Genomic DNA, 22,540 nt, shown 5'->3' with positions numbered 1-22,540 from the left:
GCTTACACACAACATTGCTCAGTCCAGACTCGGGTTCGAACCCGGGCCCTTAGGATCGTGAGGCAGACGCGTTACCGACTGAGCCAACTCACCGCCCTTAGCTTGAAGGTGAAAGGGCTATAGAATATTTTACATCTTCCACATCTCCTTCATCTTCCAACAAGTAGTTTGATCTTGCGATGTCACATAGATTGAGAAGCTGATGTTCGTTATTTCAAAGTTTCGTTAATCTGATATTGAAATAGTGTTAATTAATCCGCAAATTTGCGGCATTATTCGGATTAGGGTTCGTCATTCCAAAGGTTCGTTAATCTGACAATGAAATATAATAAGGTTCATAATTCGAAAATGAAAAGAAGATGCGTAATAACGAACCTTCGGAATACTGATCCTTTCTTATTTCAAATTAACGAACTTTCAAATATATAGTACACAACATCAGACAGAGACCTTTCAAAAGCCAAAATGCTAAATTAATCCAAATAAAATAGAGAAAATGAGTAAGGAAACGGAACAATCGTAAAATACAGATGTGATGAGCAAGCGCGCCGGAACACTTAAGGTTTTTTGGGGGCAAAATCTCGACGGGGGCACATTTATGTGACGATGTGAGATCCTCGGCGCGGGAGCGAAGCGAGCGAGCGGGGGGAGGGGGGGGGGGGGCCGGTGGAAATTGGGATGCCCCCCCCCCCCCCACCCCACACTCACACACACACAGTAGGGAGCTTTTGTAAAACAGAATATAAAAGTCGCGTTTATAGACCATTTAAAAGAAAAAAATTAAGGAATTAAACATAGTAAAAAATAATCAGTGCGAAGGACTATGATTATTACTTAAGGGAGTACATAATAATGTAATGGTGTCAGATACTAGGCGAGGGAGCGAAGCGACCGAGCGGGGGGAGGGTGTGGGAGGGGGAAAACCCCCTCCCACTGTAGGGACTTTTTGTAAAAACAGAGTGTAAAAGTCGCGTTTATAGAGCATTTAAAAGCAAATTTCTAGGGAATTAACATATTGAAAAAATCAGTTTGAAGGACTATGATCATAACATATGGGAGTACATAATAATGTGATAGTGTGAGATCCTCGGTGAGGAAGCGAAGCGACCGAGCGGGGGGAGGATGTGGGAGGGGGATACCCCCTCCCACGGTAGGGACTTTTTGTAAAAATAGAGTATAAAAGTCGCGTTTATAGAGCATATGAAATTAAATTTCTGAGGAATTAGACATAGTAAAAGAAATCACTGCGAAGGACTATGATAATAACTTATGAAAACTTTTCATTTTACTATAAGTACGGGCAGAACGAGCGAGCCACTTTCACTTTGCCATTTATCTGAAATGTACTCATTAAAAGCTTAAAAGTGATCGCATCGTTCGAACAATAAAAAATATTCTTATACTGCTGGAAAGCAAAGAAGAAAATGAAAAATGTAAGGTTTACTAAAGGTATATTTCAGCGGGCATACTCGAGGACACGAGGCTACCATCTATACACTTTACACAAGTTACTATTAGTGTATAGATGCAATAATGTATGTTGTTAGTGTATTATAATTGTCGCCCCGTTAGGGGAGAAAATTTTGCATTTTCAGTTATGAAATTACAACATTTAGACAAGAAATATGCCTTTATTGTTCATTTTGGTCTTTAAATAAGTGATTAATTCTTTGTTACAGGGGGCACTTTTTTTTTTGGGGGGGGGGGGGGGCAAAAACTCGTTTTGTTCCCCCCCCCCGACATTTTGTTTGGGGGGGGGGGGGGCAAGTGCCCTTCGTACGTTTCTTCGTATTCACATACAATCTTTATCCGATAACCAGTGTGATACCGAAGCAAGGTCTTCAGCAAACCGTTTAATCACGTCATCGGGTTTCTTTGCAGAACAAAATAAACATTTGTCATTTGCGTAAAGCAGTAAAGTGACAAGTCACTATGCTTAACAACAGAATGCAATTCATTCACTATAGAGAAAATATTACAGGTCAAATCAGGGATCCCTGTTGTACATCACATCTCATACTTTGCTTATCTGAAACAAAACCACTAACACATGTACATCGTGTCCGGGTCGACAGATAATTTCAAAATCGTACAATATTTTCATTAAATCATACGTTTTTAGCTTTTGAGTGAATATACAGTGATATGCAGTGTCAAAAGCCTTTTAAAAATCAATCATTACTACCCTAACAATATTTCCAGAGGCAATACCATCAGACCGGTCCCCTGTCACATTCAACAATGCATCTTTGGTGGTGGAGTGCTTCGGATGAAAGCCAAACTGTTTATCTGTAAGATTGTGGTTTCTAATAAGAGAAGTCTGTAGTTGGTCATAAGCAACTTTCTCTACGGTCTTAGCAAAAATCGGGGTAACAGAAATAGGTCTATAATTGCAGATGTCATCTCTGCTGTCTCCCTTGTAAGCAGGTGTAACACGAGCCACCTTCCATTCATCAGGTATTTTCCCTGTGTTAACAAAATAACGATTAAACAAATCAGCTAAATATTTACCACAAACAATTTTGTCATTAACATTGATTGAAGTCTGTATTCTCTCCCGGTATCACATACCTAAAAGATTGTCAAATTTCTCTTGTACAAATTCCAGCTGTTTCAATCTTATTCAAGATTAACTAACGTTTGACTCGGCGTATTCTGGAAGTCACTTTATTTCTAACCTTGTAATCTTCCCAATCCGAAGACAGCTTCGATCTTTTCAACTTTCTTGTGAGTTTGTCCCTATATCACGAATGATATAGCTAGAATGGCACTTGTCATCCACGGAGATTTTTTTTCTCTCTCTCCCTGTATATATATATATATATATATATATATATATATATATATATATATATATATATTATATATATAAATATCATTCTGATTTCTTTATCAGTAATATCAAAATTTATTTCTCCATATTTTGTTTCTTAACTGTACTGTTTTACTGTAATTACTGTTGTAATCTGTAATCTGTAACAAAATACCCCCCACACACACATTGCACGCAACAAACTTCCACTGCGCAAGACAAAGCGATAACACTTGTCTCGAAGGCTATGTCGTCACTTATCTCTGTCTGGTGCGGTTCAAAAGAGAAGATGCATTCCAAATCCTCTTTCATGAGATTTAGATGAAAGGTCTAAAAGGGTATTGATTCGGATTTACGCAGTGGTGTTAAACAACAATACACAATAAACACACGGGGGAAAGATCACCCAGTTTTTGACTGGGTTCATATTTGTCCGTATATTGTACCCTTGCACTAATTTACAGATACCGGAGAGTTAGTAATGTAATGTGTTTTTTTTTAACCTATGTATATTTCCAGAATTGAGTGCCACAAGTGATTTTGACAACGCTAAATGAATTGACTATTTATTATCCTTACTCTTCTGCTTTTGTAATTGTGAATACACATAAATTTCATCAAACAGTAATTGCGATAACTATCTGTTGACTGATTATTCAAATTCAAATTCAAACTTTATTTTCACTTTCTTTTTTCAACAGAATGTACAAGAAACAATATTATGAATTTGATGTGCGAATCGTTGAAAATATACTATATCGTTGAAAATATATATTATAACTGACTGGATATAACAATGAAGAAAAAAAAGTCCCATCTGCCAAAATTTACCAGAAATGTGTAAGATAAGGTAGTAACCTAGGAATGCAATAATATTTTATGACCTGTGAAGAAATTAAGTATGTTATCAAAACAACAGCTCGACTTTTTATTTGGTCTCAAACTCTCAATCGTATTTGCCTCCTTGGCTAAATGATTTTCGACAAGGCTTGGTGTCCCCCTTTTCCGTTTTTCATTCGACCTTTATCCGTCAAACCTGCGTCATATCTATAGACCTGGTATAATTATTAATTAAGTCAAGACAAGGCTGCCGATCGCGAAGTGTCGGCCCTATACACTGGGTCTCAGCTTAAATGAGGGCAATCGATGCTGTCTTCAGGTCACAGATTAACATTGTCTCTCCGAAGTTTAACCATGTAAAAATAGAAATAGTACAATGAGTCGTGAATCCTGATTTACCCATTAATCCAGTGCTGATCGAACCGAAACACAATGAGGGCACAGATTGCATGAATAAATACACCTCAACCACGCCCTGCGTCATCGTGCATTGAAGCGTAGTATCGCCATGCGTTCTTATTCTTGTCCATATAAGGAGAACTCACTAATTCTTTCAGACTCGGTAGAAAAAAAAAAAGCCGTAGACTTCGCTCAGGTAGAACAAGAACAATATGCACAACAACAAGTGCTATTTGTGATTTGTACTTTAAATATCCTTCTGTTCACAAGATGATATGAATATGAGGCAACTATCAGCATTTCCTATATTACTGCTATAGAAAACTTACACGTAGAAAGTTTATTACAAACTTATTTTAAAACATTTTCTGTTGTCAATTTATATATATCATATACTCTATGCCGGTAAAACATTCCAGTTATGTTTATTTGGAGCATTCAGTTACAAATTCTGAGTTCAATTCAATCTATCTATTTTACTTTCCAGTTCAGGAAATATGTATGTATAAATGTATGTATGCCGTTTAACATACAGTATTGATTGTATGCTACAAATATTGTCTGATTGTAGTGACATACAGTATGTATCAATATAGGTAGGCTAGATACGAGACACTATAGATCTTGTTTTTTTTTTTCATGTCTTTGTAGAGTGTTTGCACACATGGCAAATGTACTCACACGTCTGTGTGGGGTTATCCATGAATCAAAAAATAAATACTGTTTGTGCTTTTATGATATTTGTTTTTCTTTTCTTAAATTGTTATTTACTATGTCAGTAAATATATTCCAGTTATGTTTATTTGGAGCGTTCATTTACCAACATTGTTTGATTTAATTCAATTCGTATAATTCACTTTCCAATTCAGGAAATAGTTCTATATATGCATACGTATATATGTAATCATATATATATATATATATATATATATATATATATATAATTATGCATTCATTATAAAGTATTTATTCTACTACAAATTATCTGATTGTAAAGACATACTTAGGTAAGCTTTACACGAGACACAAACACATCGTGTGTTTTTTTATGTTTTGTATGTGTAGGTGTTTGTGTATACACGTGTGCATGTATGGGGGGAGGGCTTACTCATGCATGAAACTGAAAAAAAAAATTGTGTTTTAATGGTATTTCCTTTTGTGCATATAATGCATGCATATAATGCACATGTGTGTGGGCCTATGTATGATTAAAACGAATGCCCATATGGACCAAAGAGCAGCCCATATATATATATATTTAGTGAATCAAACTGAAAAATTAAACCACGTTGCAAAAATATAAATACACTGAGTGACTGAAAAGATGTAAACTATTAATGATCATCATTCCAATACTATTACACGCCAACACACATCATTGATAGAGCCGTGATTATTTATATACCATACATATAAATTCAATTTAAGCTATTTTGAAAATTGTACTTTTAGTCGCCTTTACTTCTTTATATTATAGTTCCGTGCTAGATTTGGAAATGTGTGATTTGGAGACACATAAAACGAAACATCCTTATATTATTGAATATATAATTCATACTATTGACTACGTTATTACAATTATATACAATACGCATATCAGATGCACCGTTCTGATGCAAATTGAATTTGCTACAGAGACGAACACGTAACTCATCAGCTGGAATTTACAATCGTAGCATACATTTAGGCCATAAATAATGTTAAGTTTTATCGCCAGACACACACCGTTTACATTAACAAACACCCAGAATAATCAACTCACAATGGTGCAAAGACTGCCGCTTATCGTGTTATTTCAGTCCATAAATTTCCCTGAACGTAATTGATATAGATGTCTAGAAAGCTAAAGTCTGTCACAGTCTCATCAAAGATTGTTAGAAAGCATTGGTCTTGGTCGATCAAAGTTTGATACGACCACTAACAGATATGCGCACTTGGCCGAGGTTCCCTCTCGAAGTCTATGTCATTATTGTTGTATTTTCAAGTTGTTCCGATTGTCATTTTTTTTTTTATTTCGCTATGATTCCTCTGCATTTCCTTTACCCTCAGGTAGAATAATTCCTCTTTCATGTTATGTGAGTTCTGTATCTATACATGTTAAGCATATTCTTCATGTGTTTTTGTTTTGTTTTGTTTGTTTGTTTTTGTTTTTGCCTTTGTTTTGTTTTGTTTTGTTTTTTGTTTTTTTCTAACTTTAGAAGGCATAGTCTGTTAAAACGGCGAATGGGAAATACTCATTTTACATTATTACCATGGAACAACGCACGCACCACGACCGGAAACAGCGTTCGAGTTTGTTATTTGTTCGTTTCCTTTCGATCAACAGCTTTCCAGATACCATAGTTTCTTCCGCATTATTACCTAAGAACTTAACGAACAAAGCGAATGTCCTACGTCACTGCGGCGACGGAGCAGACCGACGATGTGGTACGGAACATTTTGTTCCAGTGACTATCATTGATAACCAAGTAATTAGAGGGCAACCCATGGGTGCCCAATAGACAATGCAAGGGGGTCACGGTTCAACAGTTTTCATCTCACGCGTTTGGCATTTGTAAATACAGTAGTTACAGTGATTACACCAAAGATGAAAGGAACTCTTAGAAAAGCACGATGCTTCTCTCGAACATGACGTAAGACCTGTGATTAACAACAGACGTACCCGAAGGATTTGAAATCAAAGAAAAACATTAGTTTATTTATAGGTGTTGATGAGAAAACTTTTATTGTTCTATATCTAAGACCATTCAATCAACACCATTGACCTCCTGGACGCCTATACAGGTGGGAGAACGTTAACTTTGTTTCAGCTCGAGAACAGTAACATCTTCTCTCTTTGACAAAGTAAAACGTTCTTATTTAACGCTGCATTACACAACGGAGGAGATGGCATTCCAGAAGTATCACCCAGCTTTGTAAGGGATGGTGTGTATTGCAAGTTTCCATTCACTTTACTTTTCAGAAAAAAAAAGTAGAAAGCTGAAAGGTGAATTCTTGTTCAACATTTATTCAATTATTTAGGACTAAAGTGCAAAACTCTATCATTATGATCTTCGAAGGTGAGGAACCGTAAACCCAATCTCCGTTGTATACTCGTTATATATTAGAACTGTCGATAATTATAATCTCAATAACAGTTATGACATAATAATGAAATTATAGTAATGAAATAATCGTAACACTTAACTGATATCTTTAAAGACAAATTTATGCCTTAATGCTATCGCTTTGCTGCTGGGCGTATTACATTGCATCAGACCCCGATGCGTTCACACACACACACACACACACACACACACACACGAATTTCCGACACTTACCATACACACTCAATCCTAGATGATGGACATTTCAAATATACAGAGTATGCCTGCTTGTCCATGTCCGACTGTGATATGAACGTCATTTCCGTAATTTTCGTCTCGGGACCGTTATGAAAGTCTTATTATTTCGAATGGTATTTGCTAGATGAAAAAAAAAAACAAATAAAAACACCCTAAATGCAACATCATTCGTAGCTAGCTCCCCGGCTAGCTCGCCTGATAAATGAAAATAAATCTGTAGGCAGTGTAGGCAGTGTTAATATATTATGCTTACTTCATTTACATGATATGAACATGATAGAATTGTGTTATCATTCATCATTAACCCAGTTCAGCGTCAGTATATGCAAAATGAGATTGTGAACATAAGGAGAGATGGAGAGGAACTTCAACCTACAAGTTTGTCTTTTATTCACAATTCTCGCCAAACAAAGACATTCAGAAAGTAGTGTGAAAAAAAAAAGAATATCACACTATCCACCTAACCACAAGGAAACGCTCGATTGATGTTGGACAGAAGCAATTTCCATTCTTTGCTAGTTCTCAGGATTGTTAGAACAATTTCCTTTCAGGTCTTTAATATTAATTATTGAATCACATTTATACAAGAGAGACAAAATCAAAATACTACATGCTGAAATGAGTCGTGGTACCAAAAACCAATTGCCAAATTTAAGTGTTAACTCTCACACTTACTAGCATAAGGTGCATCATAGTAATAGAGATAATTGGGATTATCAACCATAAAAAGCCGGATCCTGTCGTAGCAAGGCGATATACAATGAGGAACCTTCAAATTACCAAAACCCAGAATAAATCAGAATATTTCGCCACCATAGGTCATGCGAAACAACTCGTTATGGTGATGGGACCCTGGACTAAAAAAAACCCCGTATTTTAGTACAAAGCAACATTCTATATTGTGATACAACTAAACGACGGACGTAAATCTTTGTGAGATATGCCCTTCCCGCACAAAACTTTGGAAGGTATTGCTGCCAATGATTTTAGTCATTTTTTTTTTTCTTTTGCGATTGTTTGGATTGATTGCATGTTTGACTGGATTCCCCTTGCTTTTGAAATGCATCCAGGAGTTGCGGAGGTTTCCACTAAAACAGATAAACTGATAAAGTGATAACCTGCAATAAGAGTTTGTTACGTTAGTGTTTTATTTCATAAAATGTGCATAATTATAATGATAACATCATCGAATTATAGTGCTGATACAAAGACATCCCGTTTCCGCAATAGTAATAATCAATCTTGATCTTCCTACGTTGAAAGATAGAAAATACAGTTAGGTCAACTTGAATAAACAATATGATATATATATATATATATATATATATATATATATATATATATATACATGTATATATATTTTTTTTTTTTTTTTTTGGGGGGGGGGGTTAAAGATAATTGTCAAATGTGAAAAAAAACCCCACCTACTTCGCATCAGTGGGGAACTTTACTTGTGCTTCTCCCGGGGAACCTTCTCTTAGTAAGCCATTTCGATTTTCATATGCTCCTCCAACAAAAAACAAAAACAAAAACAAAAACAAATATATATATATATATATATATATATATATATATATATCACATACATTTTCCATCCCCCCACCCCCATCATTATATCATCTCGAACGTATATAGTGACGTACCGCCAGGCTCTGCATGCTCATTGAGGCGACTGTATTCGCTTATAATTAGACTCTGTGCTAGGAAATTGTTTGTCTTACTTGTTTTAACTGTACAGTCATGTGTTATTTATCAACTTATTGTAAATGTAATCAGTTTTGTAACGTGTTATCCGGTAAAAGTGGAAATAAATGTGAATTTGATCGGTGATTTTGGAAATCGAAAGGTTAAACAAAATGCGCAACGGCAAAAAATAAAACACACAACAGCATCAGTGACACGAAACATGATAATTCATGGCTATATATTAAAGGAGACCTCCGGATGATTTTCAAACTTTTACATTTGAACAACTATAAATTAGTTGAACTGAATACAGAGTTTCAGAATTTACAGTGATTGGGATGAGGAATAAGAGTGTTTTCAAAATTCATAAATTGCAATGAACAAGGATGATGACATGCCAGCCTTAAGGCTCACCATAACAATGTACGAGTTGAAGCTCAAGGAAGCAGAACAAAAGAAGAAGGCATGCATAGAGTCTTCACAGGTGAACTTGTCGAGCAAGCAACATTGTAATGGAATTATACTGCTGCATTTCTGAAATATGTGAGGCTCTGATGTCATCAACACTGTTCAGTGTAATTTGTTTAAGATTTTCAGTTTATTGGTTTCTCTGCTCAAGGACCACAATAAATTCCACGAATCTATACATGTAGCTGTCGATTTATGTACTACATGATGTGAAATTATGAAAATCGTCTTGAGTGCCCCTTTAATAACATGACTGCGACGAGCTTGCGCGTTCGTGCGTTGCGCTGTTTACGAGTCTCCATTATGTATCAGAGTCAAGTGCAAACACAGTAGACGCCTTATTTATTACCACAGGCAGATGCTGATACGGTAAACTGGTTCAATACAATGTGGACCGCGAACGGAAGTAACATCTATACATTACTGAAAGAGAACAGCAGCGTCATGTTGATTTATTCTTTGAAAGAAATGATGACTTCAAACAGTTGCCTAAAGGTCGCAATAAAAATTACTTCAGCAAATCATTTTAAAAGATCATCATTCAAGCGTGTTTGAAAAAGATTGGCATTGTCAGTGACATTTGGGGAAAAAATAGAAGAGGGGTAGTGACGACATTCGCTTCGTTGTGCAACACGCAAACAGTAGTCATTTGTCAGCAGTATTTGTTGTGGTACATGGACCGTGATTGGGGGAAGATATAAATATGGCTGGCCTGACAAGTTTTCTTCAGATCGCTCATCAAGAGCAAACTGCGACACATCAATCAAGAAAGGAGAAACGACGAAGTCAACTGTCAGCGTTAAAGAGAAGACAGCAGAGATTTCGAATCGAAGAAATTATTAGAGACTAAAAAGCGCAAGTTAGTATCAAACGCTAAAGATCTCAAGATGAAAGCTGCACTAGTATTAGCGGTGGTTGCTCTGCTGGCCCCAAGTCTTCTCGCCGTACCAGTCGACAGCGGCGTCCTCGACAGACTCGTTCGAGACGTGCCTCCTCAGAAGGATGAGCCGGTGGTAAGCACAGTTAAACGTTCACGATGAAGTTCTGTTTCTTCTTCTTGTCTCTTTTGCTCAGATTCTATAACACCATTGCAGCACTTTTGATACAATGGTTTGCTAAACTCCGTTCACTAACATCCCAATCCTCCCCATTCTTTGTACTGTTCAGGAAACCCCTCCCCCTAAGAAAGAAGTGGATCTCTCCGTCTCCGAAGAGAAGCCAGTGGCATCCCATCAGGAGCCAAAAGATGAAGAAAATACTCCAGGAACTTTTCAGGGAGATATGAAGATGACTGATGAGCAGTTGAGGGAAGTCATGGAGGCCATCGATGACGAGAAAGCTGGTAGAAAGAAGAGGAAGGCCGTATCGAACACTTTGACCCGCTGGAATCAGAACATCGTGCCTTACGAAATCTCAGCTTCATCTAGTAAGTTCTGGCACCTGTGTGATATCAACAATGAAGAGAGAACGTGGGCAAATTAGACTCAGGGCTCTCTTTAAAATATGATCTGTAGGTTTCGTCACCTGTAGGTCGGTAAATGTATTTCAAATCTTAGAGACAGGAATTTGAAGATATAGATTCTACACAAATATAACTGGTATTCGTTGATAACACTCTATATAATGATATTTTCATTCTTTCATTCATTATCTCCATCTTGCTGACTGTATTTCAGGCAGTGATGTCAACGTGATCCACGACCATTTGATCATACTTGATAAAGATCATTTATGCCTTCTTCGGCAAACAAAAACGCGAATTTCTATACCAAATGTAATGAGAATCATTGATTGTGATAATTCCCTGGTGTAAAGTTCTTGGTAGGCTCATTATCATGTTGTCATCTTGTTGATTGTATTTCAGGTAATGATGTTGATGCGATCCGGGCTGCCATGGATCACTGGGAGCAGCACACCTGTTTGAGATTCGAACCAAGAACCTCACAGCACGCTAGTCAGCTGGAACACGGAACCTATCTGAACTTTATCAAGGGCGATGGATGCTGGTCCTACGTTGGAAGGTCCTCTTCATCCATCTCTTCGCCCAGAGCTCAGGATATTTCCATCGGATCTGGATGTGAATCCGTGAGTTTGCTGCTGTTGCTTATTTTGTAACACGCGTAACATTCTTTTGATTTAATGCCAAATCATTATATATCATATAATTTCAAATCAATTATTTCAAAATCCGTAGTTCCAGAAAGGTACATTTTTGTAAATATAAGTATTATGTAAATATACTAAAGTTGCTATGGCTTGGGTTCGCCCCCCCCCCCCCCCACGTTCATTAGTGCGGATATTAAAAATGTGATAAATACAATGAGATGTTATTGAGGGAATATAACACCAATGAAACATATCACAATAATAGCCCGTAGGTATGATTTCAGAATTGGTATTTTAGAAGAGATGAATTTCGATTATGAATCTTTTTTCTTCATTTCCAATCAATAACCCCCTTTCCTTTAATTCTAACAATGACAGCTCGGCGTCGTTGCCCACGAGATCGGCCACGCCATCGGTTTCCATCACGAGCAGTCTCGACCAGACAGGGACGATTACGTCACGGTCCATTTCGAAAACATCCAGTCTGGATATGAAGGCAACTTTGAGAAATATTCCTGGAACCAAATAACAACCAGCAACATTGAATACGACATTGGATCCCTCATGCACTACGGATCTCATGTAAGTTTTCATGATTTCAAATCTATTAGGATATGACATGTTCATTTTCTTCCCTTTCTACCCTGAACTGTAAATCATGGAAAGCTATTAAATCAAGTATGATAAACAATGCGGGCCGGAAACGTAAGCTATCTTTTACTGACAAGTTATAACAGGCTAACCTTGTTTGAAAGCGTTGGTGTTATTATCAAGCCTCCTCTTTCTTTTTTTCTTTTATACCATGCAGGGTTTCTCCTCCAATGGCCAACCAACCATCACCACAATCGACCCACTGCAGGCGGTTCTCCTTGGAAACCGAGAGGGCCTCAGATTTGCTGACATCAAACTCGCCAATCTTATCTACAACTGCAACGATGCCTGTACTAGCACACTGTCCTGCCAAAATGACGGCTACCAGGGTCCCAACTGTGACTGCGTGTGTCCTCCGGGATTCAGCGGAGACCTGTGTGAGAACGATGACGGCCCGACGGAACCCGAAGGATGCGTCTATAGACTGACCGATCCCGAAGGAGAGATCATGTCACCAAACTACCCGAATAACTATGACAACAACCAGAAATGCCTTTACTTGGTTGAGGTGAGTAGCTCAAAACACACTGCAGTCTTGTCAATGTATGGTGGAATTATAAGCATGATAAGAGCATCCATATACGGTTCGTCCCGTTTCACAGATCTTAGATTACGTGACAAATTCTAAATTCATCACCAACTTTGAAGTAATGATTGAATGTGAAAAGTACAAGATTTTAAAATATCTTCCCCAATCGTACACTGGTATTTCCAGGGAGCTCCAGGCGCTACGATCACACTCACCTTCGTTGACATGGACATTGAATCCCACTCCACCTGCGCCTACGACTCCGTGGAGGTCCGCACAGGAGATGATGTCAGTCTGCCAGGTCAGACGTTTTGCGGCACCGCCCTACCTGGGGAGCAGGTGTCGACCGGGAACCAGCTACTGGTGGCCTTCACTTCAGACTACAGCGTGACAATGCGTGGCTTCAAGGCTTCTTATGTCATCAATGGTGGTGTCATGACAACTACTACCACAAAGTCCCCCACTACTGTCAAGACAACTACTACCACACAGTCTCCCACTACTACTACACACTCTCCCACTACTACTACACACTCTCCCACAACTACCACACGCTCTCCCACTACAACCAAAACTACTACCAGCACCCTACCGGTATTCTTGGGTACTTGTGGAGGAGACTTCACCGGGAACAGTGGGACGATGGCCTCTCCTAACTACCCAGACAACTATGACAACGACTTGGAGTGCGTCTACACCATCGAGGTCGATCCTGGTCGTCGAGTTGAACTCAGCTTCCACGATATGCTGATTGAGAATCAAAGGAGGTGCAACTGGGACTCTCTTGAGGTCAACTTAGGAGAAGGTGTCAAGGTGCCGATGAAGTGAGTTTTCTTTTACGGAATCACTAGCAGTCTCATAAAGGTGAAATGAATGTTGCCATGAATATGCATTTATGTTAAGCAAGTACACGTACAATACTGTGTAACCTATACAGCCCACGTGGGGCAGAGGAAGATTCGAGACTCTGGGGACTACGGCCAACGGCGCTGGAGGAGGCGAGGGGACGAATGAAGTTTCGTTGTTACTTAAGTCTGGTATGGTGGTGGTGATTTGTTTGGTGTCAATGATGATATGTGTGACATGTTGAGTTGCCACCATCATCTTTTCCTCTCCTCCGTCATAATGTCATCTAAGGTTAACTTGTTAAAGTAAAAATTTACTTACCAGACTCACAGGTTGTGGTGAAAATTTTCATATTACTTGCTTTCCGTCGCGTGTTGATTCCAAAAGAAAATTATTCATTTGAAAAGCAATGACTCTATCGAATATTTGTGCATTTGTGCATTTGCTTTTCACATGTCTTAAAGCTTTTACAAAATGAAGAACTACATCTATTTTCTGTCATATTATGTTTGATTAATAATGCAAAACAATGTTTGAGGAAATTATCAAATATCAAATTCTGTGATAACTTTCTCCAAATAGTTTTGTTCAGCAGTAGAGTTCTTGACTCTGCAACACGTTGATCTATAAAATAAACTAATGGACGTTCAATTTTGTTTCTTCATCAGGTTGTGTGGACCTAACTATCCAACCGGCTCTCTGGTTTCGATTAACAACAAAATGGAGCTGACTCTGCGGACCGACAATAGTGTCACTGACAGAGGCTTCGCAGCGGTCTATCGTGCCATCGATATCTAGTGAATTCCTCAAGGAAGCCAAGGAATTCCAGTACATCAGGAAAAATCAATTCTTACCTGCAAATATTATCAAAAAGTCAAATAGGCTCTGGCTACGCGAGGAAAACTCTCGATTAGATCATGTATAAATGTGTCGTTCTCAAAGCTTTATTATTGTCATTATTATTTTTATTATCATCACTACTACTATTACTGCTACCATCATTGTAATTTTCATCTGCAGGTGATTCTTTGTCAAAGAGAGTGATAAAACTACATAGGCAACTCTCCACACACTGATTTTTTTTATTATCATTTTATTCATTTACTTTCTTTTTTTTAGCACGAAAGTCAGGAGTGGAGTTACCATAGAAAGGGTTTACAGGTAGGGCCTATATACACCAATTAATTATCATGATGACATGACTGCATATTGACAATCAAAATGATGATTATTACATACTTTTATAGAAATTACATTCTCATTTTAATGCTGAGTGTTAACTTATCAGGATGTTGATAACGTCCTCGCTTTCATGAAAGTTATCTGTGTATGTAATCTTCAAAGCCGATGGTAACTAAACAACCATTTCTAAAAGTAGACCATGTGTCTGATTACGATATCTTCCATTAGTGACGTGAAAACTATGCAATACACATCTATGATGCCAAAAAAAAAAAAAAAAACATGTCCGGAATGAAATCGGGTTAGTTCTTATATTTTGTCGCTACATTGCGTGAGTTATCCGTCTGGGACGGCTGGATTTGTTTCTTTGTTTTTCTGTTTGTCTGTGTACCTGTTAGATATAAATATAAGTTATAGTTGATATCAGTTTTCTTTCCGTCTGAGACGGCTGGGTTCGCATGTTATCTGAAATAAAGTTGAATTGTGATGTAGAAATCTAAAGTCTCATATACTTTTCTCGATGGCATTGCTCACGTAACGAAGTTGTTCGAAGTATTCTTTGCACCTTTAGAGCATATTATTCATACGAGATGATGTGTTAGTATAACACACAGATATAAATATAAGTTATAGTTGATATCAGTTTTCTTCCCGTCTGAGACGGCTGGGTTCGCATGTTATCTGAAATAAAGTTGAATTGTGATATAGAAATCTAAAGTCTCATATACTTTTCTTGATGGCATTGCTCACGTAACGCACCAACAATAGCCACTGTACTTTAATATTCATACTACCATCATGCATGAACACGCAAACACACACATCCGCATAAGTATATATATATATATATATATATATATATATATATATATATACATATATATATATATAAACATGTGTGTGTGAGTGTTTGTGTGTGTTTGTGTATGTGTACATGAGTTTGTGTGACTCTGGGCCTGCTTATTTTATCTCGTATCATGCAACAAAATGATCACGATGAATCATAGAATTGTGGTGTCTAACAGTTTTCATTTTGTGATATGAACCGTATTTGGAGTGATAAAATACTAGTGTGTACATATTCCAAATGAAGGCCCAGTATATACATATAGCAAATATAATATAGGCCTATAATCTCTTATGATATATATGTGTGTGCGCATGTGGGATCATTCAAATGCTTACAGCAGGAATGAATTACTTCTGTCTCTCTCTCTCTCTCTCTCTATATATATATATATATATACATATACTTTATATCTATATTATACAAATATTACATAGTGCATGTATACACACATACATACATAATATGCCTCAAATGAATGCAAGCTTTGTGTTGCAGTATACTGTTTGAAGTAAAACGAAAATATCAGACTGCCTTATATTCTGCTTGCTTCATCTGACCCGAATTGAACATTCAACCAAAGAAACATGAAATGATACAATTTAAGTAATTATTCTGAGTATAATTTAACCATGCAATGTATAGATGGAATGAAATGATGATTTCAATATTTTACTCAGTATACTCAACAATAAAAAATTTTACTCTCCGACCGTCAGACGACGACTTACCAACTTTCTCCGTAAAGAAGTAATAATATGTAGACTAAGTAGTCAATTTATTACATAATATAGGTTTTCCCGGCCAATTTCGCACTTTTGTCATTCCATTTGATAAAATGTTCATTCAATTTAGCGAAAATCCTCGTCACTGCACATTCTGTCATTCAAAATTGCAACTTGTTCATTCAATTTAGCATTTCGATCAATGAAATTCGCACATGTGCCTTTCGAATTCGTAAATAGGGCATTCAAATTTGCACGTGCTCTTCAGTCATTCAAATTCGCCAGCACTGGCGGAAAATGGTATTTCAGTCATTCAATTTCGCGTATGGGCAGTCAAATTCCAAACATGTTCATTCAAATTGGCGTAATGTTATTTTTATTTAGAAAAGGTGAGAACCGTGATTTATACGTCTTTAAATGTGAATTTTTGTTTCATCCTCACACTGTAAAGTATAGCAAAGTTTGTGGTTCTGTTACGCCCCTCTTCTTTTATACATGTTATCAGAACTATGCATGTACCAGTACCATAGATTCACTTCACTTTCTTACGTCAGTCATGGCAGTACGAGTTAGATACAGGCGTATCTCTCAAAAAGACAGGGAAAGAATCATAGAAGCATTTAAGGACAAATTGATGGCTAGAGCTGATCCAAGAACTTTATTCTTAATGATGATTAACGCAATATACCACCCACCAAATGAAAATAATGAAACATGCAGATGAAAGAAATAATCACGATGTAAATTGAAACCTCCTTCTCCCAGTCAATGTCAAAACAAACTTAAGATTAATGCATCTGTGAATGAAATAATGCTATCGAACATTAAAACACATACATATATATTGAAAGTACTGTTGCAAAGGCGATATCAGAATAAAGAATGAATACGAAAATATGAAATGTTAAGATGCTTGCAAACAATACCTATGATGAATGAAAAACGAAAAAAAGGAATAAAAGCATTAACATGTCTGCTAAATTGACTGCAGTAAATGCGAAATTGGATGCCCAAGAATGAATTTGAATGAACGAGCGCAGCGTATAACGGATCACGTGACTATATCATGCTAAATTGAATGAACGATTTGCGAAATGGTGCTTGTCTTACGAATTTGAACTGGAAAAGTGCTGATTCGAATGATGTTAAAGGTAATTTGAATGCTCCAAAATGAATTTGAATGAAAAGATTATAAAATTGAAATACCGAACATGCCATCTAGGCTAAATTGTGCTAAATTGAATGCACAAATTAGGAATTGGACTGAAAAAAGTGCGAAATTGGCCGGGAAAACCTATATTTTTGCTTCTTCCACATGCAAAACTACTACGTCATTAATTATGTCTGCCAGATTGTGCGTCAAGACATGAACAGCGGCCTGATATTTACTAGAAATTGCATGATTGTTACTTTTTTTTTTATTCCTTGTGAGTACTTGTATTAAAACGACGAGTCTAAGAATAATGCTTACAATATCCGCCGGAATAGCAAGAAGATAAGCCGTGCCTTGACGTAGATGACACAGTTAAATGTCTGAGTAATGTCAGTGTCACTTTTACTACCTATTATCATGCACAGAGGCCTTCAAGAGATTTACGTCATGTCCATGGCTTTTCTATGATACTGGACTGCGTCAGAGAGGTGACGAAGGTGTGCCTTCGTGCGTTGCAGCTCATCCTAATCCCAGTAAAAGCGTTACACGGGGGCGCCTCACCTATTGCGACAGGTGGATGTAGTTTAGCTCACCTAGTTTGAGACGAAGTAGAACGTAACCAGAATTAACGCCTTTAAAACTAAGGGAGACAGCAATGTAATCAAGAAAATTTTTGTCAGTCGTTTTATCAAATGTCTCTGATGAGCAAGGACGACTTAGGATGTGATTACACCAAGTCTCAAGAATTAATGTACCGAATCAGAGGACTGCCCCCTCACCTTCTTCAATCCAAGGCAAACGTAGGTCCAAATCAATACCCATTGAGTTGATTCACCAAGCGTGTTACCCCAACAAAAGGCAAAGCGTATCCCTCATGGACACAAGCAGTGAAATGAAAGTGACGACATACCACAAGATATGCATTGTATAGACAGACGTCATCTTCCGAGCTGTAATGTTTGCTGTGGCGATTCTTGAGAAGGCTGAAACATATAAATATGGCAGGATCAAGATGTTTTCTTCAGATCGCTCATCAGGAGCAGAAGAAGAAACACCAATCTACAGTGAAGAAACGACGAAGCCAACTGACAGTATTAGAAAGAAGACACTGTAAACCTCGACTCGAAGAAAGAATTAGGAGACCAGACAACGAATTTGTAAAACCTACACAACAGCGAGATGAAAGGCGTGCTTCTCTTGGCGATTGTTGCCCTGCTGGTCCCGGGCTTTCTCGCCGTACCGTTCGGCAGCGGAGTCCTCGACAGACTCGCTCGAGACGCGGATCTTCAGAAGGATGAGCCAATGGTAAGCACAGTAATCAAAATTGATCTCTATTCTAACTTTTGTTTCGTTCATCTTTTCATTGTTCGTTTTCTGTTCAGTTTCATATAGTTGCTACATTTGTTACACTGTATAATAACGTTTTATTACAGTATGTACAAACAACAACCAATATTATTTCCATCTTTGCGTTTGTTTGTTGTTGTTTCCAGGAAACTCCTCCCCCTAAGAAGGAGGTGGATCTCTCCGTTTCCGAAGAGAAGCCAGTGGCATCCCACCAGGAGCCCAAAGATGAAGAAAATACTCCAGGAACTTTTCAGGGAGACATGATGTTGACTGATGAACAGCTGAGGGAAGTCATGGAGGCCATCGATGACGAGAAAGCTGGTCGCAAGAAGAGGAAAGCTGTATCGAATACTTTGACCCGCTGGAATCAGAACATCGTGCCTTACGAAATCTCTGGTTCATCGAGTAAGTCTATAACATTTCCCTAAAGACAATTCAGTTTGTTTAGAGCTGAATTCTCAGTGACGTATAATAATGTATCAAACATCATTCACCAACGATATGACCTTCTTGATATTCAACCTTTAAATATGATACATATTATGATATGTTTCATATAGTCATACTTGACTATGATCATAATATTATGCCTCCTTCGGCAAACAAAACCGCGAATTCTCTACAAAATGTAGTCATAAGCAGTGATTGTGATTTTTCCCCTCTTGTGAACGTTCTTGGAAAGCTCATTGTTGTCATCTTGATGATTGTGATTTAGGTAATGACGTTGATGTGATCCGCGCTGCCATGGACCACTGGGAACAGCACACCTGTCTGAGATTCGAACCAAGAACCTCACAGCACGCCAATCAATTGGGACACGGAACCTATCTGAACTTTATCAAGGGCGGTGGATGCTGGTCCTACGTTGGAAGGTTCTCCTCATTAAGCAACTCGCCCAGAGCTCAGGAAATTTCCATCGGATCTGGATGTGAATACGTGAGTTTGTTGTTATTCTTGTTTCGCGGTATTCAATTAAATACATTACCAAATACACAATTCCAGTGATTAAAATTTGGTTTGCCTTTTAAGTGTTTATAGGTACAATCCTTTATCTGCGTTTATGTACAGTGTAGTGAATGCAAAAGATGCAGTAACTTTGCACTGGCAAGACTGAAAAAAGTGTGCCAGTAGTTATAGATTCAAAATTTGTATTTTGTGGGTGATGTATTTTGATTTTAAATTCCTATCTTTGGTTCCCTGTAATTTTTATTTTTCTTTATTCCCCTTTCAACAACAGCTTGGCATCGTCGCCCATGAAATCGGCCACGCCATCGGTTTCCATCACGAGCAGTCTCGACCTGACAGGGACGATTACGTTACGGTCCATTCCGAAAACATCCTGTCTGGATTCGAAGGCAACTTTGAGAAATATTCCTGGAACCAAATAACAACCAGCAACGTCGAATACGACATCGGATCGGTCATGCACTACGGATCTCATGTAAGTTTCAAATTGAAAATTGAGTCTTTGGTTAAAAGATTATAATGACCCTAATGCCTAATACTATAATGATAAAAGCAGAACGGTAAATTCGGTAAGGCTTTAGGATGTCCTAATACATGCTTTTTCTTGTGTGTTTTTTTCTGTATCTTTATCATCTTTCAAAATACTTCTCATTGCAGAAAATAAATGTCTGACATTATTTTCTATGTTAAGTCTAATTTCAATTATGTTTCTTCATCCTTGTACGCAGGGTTTCTCCTCCAACGGTCAACCAACCATCACCACCATCGACCCTCTACAGATGCATCGCCTTGGAAACCGAGAGGGCCTCAGCTTTGCTGACATCAAACTTGCCAATCTCATCTACAACTGCAACGATGCCTGTAGTAGCACACTGTCCTGCCAAAATGGCGGCTACCAAGGTCCCAACTGTGACTGCGTGTGTCCTCCAGGATTCAGCGGAGACCTGTGTGAGAACGATGACGGCCCGACGGAACCCGAAGGATGCGTCTACAGACTGACCGATCCCGAAGGAGAGATCATGTCACCAAACTACCCGAATAACTATGACAACAACCAGAACTGCCTGTACATGATTGAGGTGAGATATTTTGATTACCCTACCGCATTTTCATTTGTACCAAGCGCAATTACATATCACTTTTTGAATAAGTATTTTCAATTTTTCCCGATAGATAATTTATCATCCTTGTACATGTTTTAAATGTTGCATGTTTATTGTTACCACTTTGTCATTACTGTTAAGTGGATTAGGTAATAAATGATGTGAAAATATTCACACTATTTTCATTTCTGCATTGATCTTTCCAGGGAGCTCCAGGTGCTACAATCACACTCACCTTCGTCGACATGGACATCGAGTCCCACACTACATGCGCCTACGACGCCGTGGAGGTCCGCACCGGAGATGTCAGTTCGCCGGGCCTGAAGTTTTGCGGCACCGCCCTACCTGGGGAGCAGGTGTCGACCGGAAACCAGCTACTGGTGGCCTTCACCTCCGACTACAGCGTGACAAGGCGTGGCTTCAAGGCTTCTTATGTCATCAGTAATCCTGAACCTCCAACTACACTCCCGAGTACGACCAACGGTCTTGGAGAATTCGTCGGTACTTGTGGAGGAGATTTCTTGGGGAACAGTGGGACGATGGCCTCTCCAAACTACCCAGACAACTACGACAACGGCTTGTTATGCGTCTACACCATCGAGGTTGATTCTGGTCGTCGAGTGGAACTCAGCTTCCACGATTTTCTGATTGAGGATCAAAGGAGGTGCAGCTGGGACTACCTTGAGGTGGACCTAGGAGAAGGAGTCAAGGTGCCAATGAAGTAAGCATTGCTGTCATGTCATTAATCATATCCAAACACTTTAACTGAAAGTTGTCATTTATTCACCCTTCACTGATTTAGGTACATAATTAAATGTTGCCTAGGAAGGACATACGATATTGAAAAATTTGGTATGGTGGAAAATTCGAGAAATCTTTTCTGTCATCAGTTTCCATTCCATTATTCTCTTGACAGAATATTTCAGTGAAACTTGTTTCGTAAAAGACCACAGAGTGTTGAAAGGTATTATTGCTCCTACCCTGGAAATAACGCCCTCAACTGCTCATTAATTACGAAAGTTATTCAATAGTCCATACGATATCTCACTGAATAAGTAGATTGAAATAGACAAACAGTTGTTGTTTCAGAAATGCTTGTTATTATAAATGTGACGTTAACCGATTGTTTCGCAATTTTCTTTTATTGTCTCAGGTTGTGTGGGTCCGACTATCCGATTGGTTCTCTGGTTTCTATTGGTAACAAAATGGAGCTGACTCTAAGGACCGACGGAAGCGTGACAGATAGGGGCTTCGCTGCAATCTACCGTGCAATCGACCTGTAAGAAGCATCATCGAAGACACCTCGAATTCCACCAACTCGAAATTACCTTTCTGTTTGTAGTCTGCGAAAACGGATTCCTTCCAAATCGCGTAGAAAGAAACAAATGCTATGAGTCAGGAGATTATCGCCATTCCCTTCATCGTTTGTTTGTTTGTATGTTTGTCTTTTATTTTGGAAAGGCCGTCATCATGATTTTACAGTAAGTTAAGTTCTGTGAATTCGTTGAGTATTCGAGATTAGTGAAAAAAAAAATA

General features: G+C 38.2%; 2 protein-coding genes across 2 annotated transcripts; both read left to right on the top strand.

The window, feature by feature from the left end:
• The first annotated feature begins 10,815 nt into the window (after nucleotides 1-10,815).
• LOC140234756 (protein SpAN-like) lies at nucleotides 10,816-14,695 on the top strand. Its single transcript, XM_072314795.1, has 7 exons — nucleotides 10,816-10,975; nucleotides 11,414-11,634; nucleotides 12,034-12,237; nucleotides 12,464-12,814; nucleotides 13,022-13,263; nucleotides 13,375-13,659; nucleotides 14,350-14,695. The coding sequence occupies exons 1-7, from the start codon at nucleotides 10,831-10,833 to the stop codon at nucleotides 14,477-14,479; spliced, it is 1,578 nt and encodes a 525-aa protein (XP_072170896.1). The 5' UTR covers nucleotides 10,816-10,830; the 3' UTR covers nucleotides 14,480-14,695.
• Nucleotides 14,696-19,180: 4,485 nt separating this feature from the next.
• LOC140234757 (protein SpAN-like) lies at nucleotides 19,181-22,287 on the top strand. The gene is made up of 6 exons (XM_072314796.1): nucleotides 19,181-19,340; nucleotides 19,651-19,871; nucleotides 20,173-20,376; nucleotides 20,630-20,980; nucleotides 21,211-21,725; nucleotides 22,158-22,287. The coding sequence occupies exons 1-6, from the start codon at nucleotides 19,196-19,198 to the stop codon at nucleotides 22,285-22,287; spliced, it is 1,566 nt and encodes a 521-aa protein (XP_072170897.1). The 5' UTR covers nucleotides 19,181-19,195.
• Nucleotides 22,288-22,540: the final 253 nt, after the last annotated feature.

The sequence above is a fragment of the Diadema setosum genome, chromosome 11, assembly GCF_964275005.1.
Source record: "Diadema setosum chromosome 11, eeDiaSeto1, whole genome shotgun sequence".
In the NCBI taxonomy this organism is placed as follows: Eukaryota; Metazoa; Echinodermata; class Echinoidea; order Diadematoida; family Diadematidae; genus Diadema; species Diadema setosum.
The sequence above is the reverse complement of the archived record's forward strand: the minus strand, read 5'-3'. Positions and strand labels throughout refer to the sequence as shown.